The 6,000-nt window shown below is 40.8% G+C and overlaps 1 protein-coding gene across 1 annotated transcript in view; it reads left to right on the forward strand.

The window, feature by feature from the left end:
* JADE3 (jade family PHD finger 3) overlaps positions 1 to 4,967 on the forward strand; it is a 159,325-nt gene extending 154,358 nt beyond the window's left edge. The window contains 2 exon segments of the mRNA XM_033202078.1: positions 1,894 to 2,419; positions 2,421 to 4,967. Of these exon segments, the coding sequence (XP_033057969.1) occupies positions 1,894 to 2,419; positions 2,421 to 2,802 (908 nt within the window). The 3' untranslated portion in view covers positions 2,803 to 4,967.
* The last annotated feature ends 1,033 nt before the right edge of the window (positions 4,968 to 6,000 follow it).

The raw sequence follows: 6,000 nt of genomic DNA on the forward strand, positions 1-6,000 counted from the left end.
AAATTTCACGCCAGTCATTCCACTTAAAAATCTTTTTAAATTCTTGTCAGATATCTCATTTGCTTCAGTCTAATCTTGGTATAACCTGGCCCATTTCACTGTCAATTCATAAGGCAAGAAATCCCAGGGTGGGGTAGGAGGAGTTATAGGTCTAGGGCAGGTAATCTAGGTCCCAAACAGATATTCGAGGCCATTAGTTGAAGCCATGAAATTATTCTGTAATTATCAAATTCATTTAGAAATCGACAGGATAGAATCTAACCTGTTTCCAGAAAGCACTTAATTCCAGGGTTACTCATCTTAACAGTAGTCTATAAAACAAATCCTTAGCCAGAAGTAAGTTTTTAGATCTGAGTTGTTATCTTTTCATTTATTCAGTAATACTTGTTGAACACCTACAGTGGACTAAATGCTGATTTACAAGATAGAGCAGAAAGCAAGACAAAATCCCTGCCTGTAGGGTATACTGCTCACTTGGTGAGCAAGACAAGTGAGCATAATTATAGTGCCCTAAGCATAGGGAGCTTGGCTGGGATGATAACAGTCATATTCAGTGACACCTGTAAACTCCCTGTGCCTCATTTAACACAGTGGTCAATGGCAGAGCCTGGGCAACTAGGGGTCACTGGACAGGGTATGCAGAATCACCTCCTGCCAAGGGAGCCATGGAGCAAGAGAGACACTCAGAAATGAGGTGACAAGTGGGTGTCAGAGGCCCTGGAGTATCTCAATGTCATGAGTCTCAACAGAGTAGTGTAGCAGGAGGCAGCAAGACTGCTCAGCCACAAAGGGCAACATGACAAACAAGGAGAAGCAGAGGACAACAGGGAGAGTCCCTGCATGCCAAGGAAATTGGCTCCTACCCACATGCCTTCTGATGGGTAGGAGTCAACCTCATTATGACTTGCAGCATCAGCAGGTGGTAGCTGCTGACAGAAATGGGGATTTTGTGGGTGTTCAAGATGGACCTTTGGGGAACAAATGCTGCCCCTGGGGTACCTAAAATCTATCCTCTCCATATCTCATTTTTGTGAGGCTACAGTAAGATGATAATGGGCAAAGATCAAGTCCATATACAAGGAGGAATTGTTTGATATGCTTTTTTAATTTCAAAGTACTTGAAATAATACAAGAAGACCTGTTCTAACTGTGATTGTAGGGTGACTTGACTGAGAAATTGATTGCTGATACTCCCCAGCCAATCCTAAGCTGGCCAATTGGCAGGGATGTTATGATTCTTTTCTGCTGGCCTTACCACTACAAAACCTTTCACCTCCATAATGTTCATTTGTAGTCAGGAAATCATTCTAGGTTAAGGATATAAAATGTATGGAACCACCCACTATCACCTCTAATGCCAAGTTAAAACACATACATACTCTTCACCTACCAAAACCCTTGCAACATTTCTGAAGGTTTGTGCTTGCCTTGCTTCAGGAAGGCCAGAAGAGATTAGAGGATGGGGCCTGAAATGTGTATGTTTAAGACACATGGTAAGTGCTGTGCCATACCGACACATGCATACACAGACACACAAATAGGGAGACCCTGTTCTAAACCATTGCTAGAGACATTCTTAGAAATGGAAGGGCAGAGATGGGAAGCAGGAGGCAGCACACTAGTTTGTGATCATTTTACAAACTAAAGGAGCAGAGGTGAAGAGGTATGGAGCCATATAGCAAACAGTGGCATTGCTGAGTTTCTCATCTGTAGCATTCTTGGCCCCAGCATCTAGTTCAGCTCACTCCAGCTGCTGCACCATGATGTACATACCTAGCAGAGCCAGGTGCTTGTTAAACATTTGGAAGAGTAGGTATGTGAACTCACTCTGCCATAAGCACAAAAGCCATTTTTAAATCTGTTGTTAAAATGAATCTTTCTTTTTTACCTCAGGGCTACCTTTGACAAATGCACTCGAAAACTCACTGTTTTATCCACCACCAAGAATTACCTTGAAGTTAAAAATGCCCAGATCATCCCCAGAAGACCACAGAAACAGCTCCACAGAAACCGATCAGCAACCCCACTCTCCTGACAGCAGCTCCTCTGTTCACAGTATAAGGAGCATGCAGGTGCCCCAGGAGTCACTAGAAATGAGAACGAAATCATATCCGAGATACCCACTAGAGAGCAAGAATAACCGTTTGCTGGCCAGTCTCAGCCATTCTAGGAGTGAAGCAAAGGAGTCCAGTCCTGCTTGGAGAACCCCGTCTTCAGAGTGCTATCATGGGCAGTCACTGGGAAAGCCTCTTGTCCTTCAGGCTGCCCTCCATGGACAGTCTTCCATTGGGAATGGGAAAAGTCAGCCTAACTCCAAGTTTGCCAAATCCAATGGCCTGGAGGGCAGCTGGTCTGGGAATGTCACCCAAAAAGACAGCTCAAGTGAGATGTTCTGTGACCAGGAGCCTGTGCTCAGCCCCACTTGGTCAGTCAGGCAGCTTTAGAAAATCCACTGTAGAACACTTTAGTAGGTCCTTTAAAGAGACCACCAATAGGTGGGTGAGGAACACAGAGGACCTCCAGTGCTATGTGAAGCCAACCAAGAATATGAGCCCCAAGGAGCAGTTCTGGGGTAGACAGCTTCTCAGGCGGTCTGCAGGGAGAGCTCCATATCAGGAAAATGATGGCTATTGCCCAGATTTGGAGCTGAGTGATTCAGAAGCAGAAAGTGATGGGAATAAAGAAAAAGTCAGGGTAAGGAAAGATAGCTCAGACAGGGAAAATCCTCCCCATGACTCTAGACGGGATTGCCATGGTAAAAGCAAGACACATCCCCTTTCCCACAGTTCGATGCAAAGGTGATTAGAAACTTCCAAGGATGACCCAACCTTTGCCTTTGCCCCATATATTGGGGAAAACCCATACACCAAAAGGATTTTAGCATATGTTAAGAGAAATTGCAGTGAAAAGGATAACATTTTTCCATAGTAAATTGTCTTGCAGTTTTTGAAAATGTTTCAAGTCTAGTTTTTACAAGCACATTACAGTAATTGCAGGTTGTCCAGAGGTTGGTTTGTCAGAGGCTATTGGAACAGCTGGGCCCAGGGTATTTGCTCAGTAAATATTTTGGGGCAGCTTTGCAGTTATATAACACATTGACAAGTATATGTATTAAGAGTCCTTGCATTGTTAACTGATTTGCAAGAGACCATGATTATCAGACACTAAAACTACTTATCTTTTGAAGCTACAGCATGTGACTCCCAGAGCTCCTGTCTGTAGGAAGTTTCTAATTCCACTGGTATCTATAAACCCTTTTCAGGGGAGAGACCAGGAGACCACCATCTTAGATACTGTCAACTCTCTTAGATACTGTCAAACTCACTACTGTCTTCCTTTGTTCTGCACAAGGTTGAGTTCCTTTCACAGTATCTTAACTTACTGAGTCAATACTCCTCATGCTTATCAGTGTCCAGTGCCTGTTCCTAAACTTGCTTGTTGGGGACACACTCATAACTATTTCACCTGACTGACAAGCATAAAAGGCTAACTTGTGGATAGTGTTTACAAAAGTACAAAAGTACTACTTCCAAGGAAAATGCTCTGATTCGGCATTTGTGAAGTATTCCAGAGCCTTTCCCAAAGTGAGACCATTTCTGGGATATTTGTACCAGGTCAGGGTTTTTGTGTTGTTGTTTTCAAATAAGTTTGACTAAAATAAGTTTGGCTGACAGTTTTGTATACCTGCTTTAATGTTTATAAAATTTTTATTGAGGTATAATTAAAATATAGTAAAATGCACAGAGGTTAAGTATTCTTACCTGCTTTAATTTTGAAACAGATTTTTATTGTCAAACAGAATTTGAAAGCATGTGTTTAACACATGGATATAATTTAGCTTTGTGTCAACTTTGAATCTGAGGCAGTTTCCCAAACAAAAAGGCTGGAGCCATTTTTCAGAAGTTGCTTATACCCTGTTCCCAACTATCAGCCTTGATTAATTTCTAGTAGGAAGAGAATAATTACATTGCGGGGGGGTGGATAAAACATGTCTGCTTCCCATTTAAATAAGAGAGAAATGATGCCGTTTCTTAAATGTGAAGCAGACTATAATTCTCAGCTCTCTTTTCTTCTTAGCCTTAAATTAATATTCTCTTTCTTCTAGTTTGGGAAAGTGTAGTGGGAATATTCAAACAAAAGAGGCCATTTTCCATTTTTAAAGCTTCTTACTGGTGAAACAGCCCAGTTGTAGTAGGTGCCAGTCAGTCAAGGCAGGGGCCCTCTCTCCGTCAATATGGAAAACTCAGCAGTTTTCCTCTCCCCCAGTTGTGTTCTTGTCATGTTGTTAATGGGTCCTTTGCTTTTTGCTTTCTCCTTTTCTGAAAATATATGTGTTTCGCCTCTCTTTCGGCTACATCTTCAAAATATTTCTTTTGTGCCTATGTACATGTGTAAACATGCCATAGCATGTGTGGTAGGTGTCCTGTATTTTGTTTGGAAAAAAAACTATCAAAATGAGGAAGAGAATTTCCCCTATTTACGCATAGGTTTCTGTGCTTTTTCTTTGAGTTCTCTGGAGTAGATATTAATTTGACACCTTCATGGTAATGAAATTATGATGGAGCTGTGTTGTAAATTCCTTATGTCAGAGGCCAGTGCAGTAGCCTATGTCCTTTCATGCCTTTCAATTCTGAGTGGAGGAAAAGCAGACATCGAAACAGTGCTTCAGCCAAATTCCATATGTAATGCCATTGGGAGAGTGTTGACTAAAATATCATTCGTCAGGGAAATATAGTTGTAATATTTTTACAAGATATTCCTAGGTAAATGAAGGAGCCTTCAGTTGTAAATTTCAATTACCCAAAATGTATTTGCTACATTTTGTTGTTTGAAGTATTACCTCTTAACCTTCTTTGTTAATTTTTTCATTTTGTCTTATATAGTCCAGTTTTCCAAGATAAGCTCAGTCCTTTTTCAAATGTCACCTTTTTACCAATACTTTTTCATTAAATTATGAAAACTGCTAACTACTGTCAGTGTGTTTTTTATTTGGCATATTGGTTACATATGTTCCTTTTATATTTAAAAATTATATTCACTGAACAAAACAGATAGTGTGGAGGGAGGGAGGAGGAAGAGGAGGAACTGAATGTTTAGAAGCACACATTGAACATTCAAGTCAATACCGGGGACCCAGGAGAACTCTGGATACTTGAACTTTACCAAGAAATCATGATTTTGTCAGACTGTTAAGATAAAGGCCTTAGGATCATCATAAAACATCACCAGAGAGATAGATCCTATCTAAAGTGACAAGACTGAAAAGGCTTCAGTCAGGCATCTCTTAAATATATACTCTTTACAATATTCTATTTGGAGTCTTGTGAGTATGTTGATGTCATGGGATTATGTGGTGTCAAGGGGAGCTTTTAGGCATTATAAACATTTTCATGATTGAAAAATGTACTTGCCAAAGGTCACTGGGTAAATCAGTAGTGAAGATAAAGGTGAAGTTGATTCTCTTTCTGTCTCTCTCTGCTAGAGAACTGAAACTACAGGTTTACCCTGTTACAGCCAACAAAAGCTATTGAGTTTATACTAATGTGTACATTTCCAATGGGAGATGCATCTTTGTCCTTGTGTTGAAGCAACTTTAAATTCAGAGGATAAGCCAAAGGATGCACAGTCCTGGGTTATTTTCCTTCTAGGACTTTAAAATCCTCAGTATGCTTGCTGACCTTTCAGAATTGGGGAAAAGTACATGATAGAAGTAAAAACTTATTTACCACTGAATAGCTTTTATGTGATATTTTCCAAAAAAACTAACTTATTTATAAATTATATTAGATTTTCATAACCTTAATTCAGCTATTTTCAAGTTTTAATAGAAAGCAGCAATTGGCCGGGCGCGGTGGCTCAAGCCTGTAATCCCAGCACTTTGGGAGGCCGAGACGGCGGATCACGAGGTCAGGAGATCGAGACCATCCTGGCTAATACGGTGAAACCCGTCTCTACTAAAAATACAAAAACTAGCCGGGCGAGGTGGCGGGCGCCTGTAGT

This window comes from Trachypithecus francoisi, unplaced genomic scaffold (genome assembly GCF_009764315.1).
Source record: "Trachypithecus francoisi isolate TF-2019V2 unplaced genomic scaffold, Tfra_2.0 Lachesis_group6, whole genome shotgun sequence".
Taxonomy (NCBI): Eukaryota; Metazoa; Chordata; class Mammalia; order Primates; family Cercopithecidae; genus Trachypithecus; species Trachypithecus francoisi.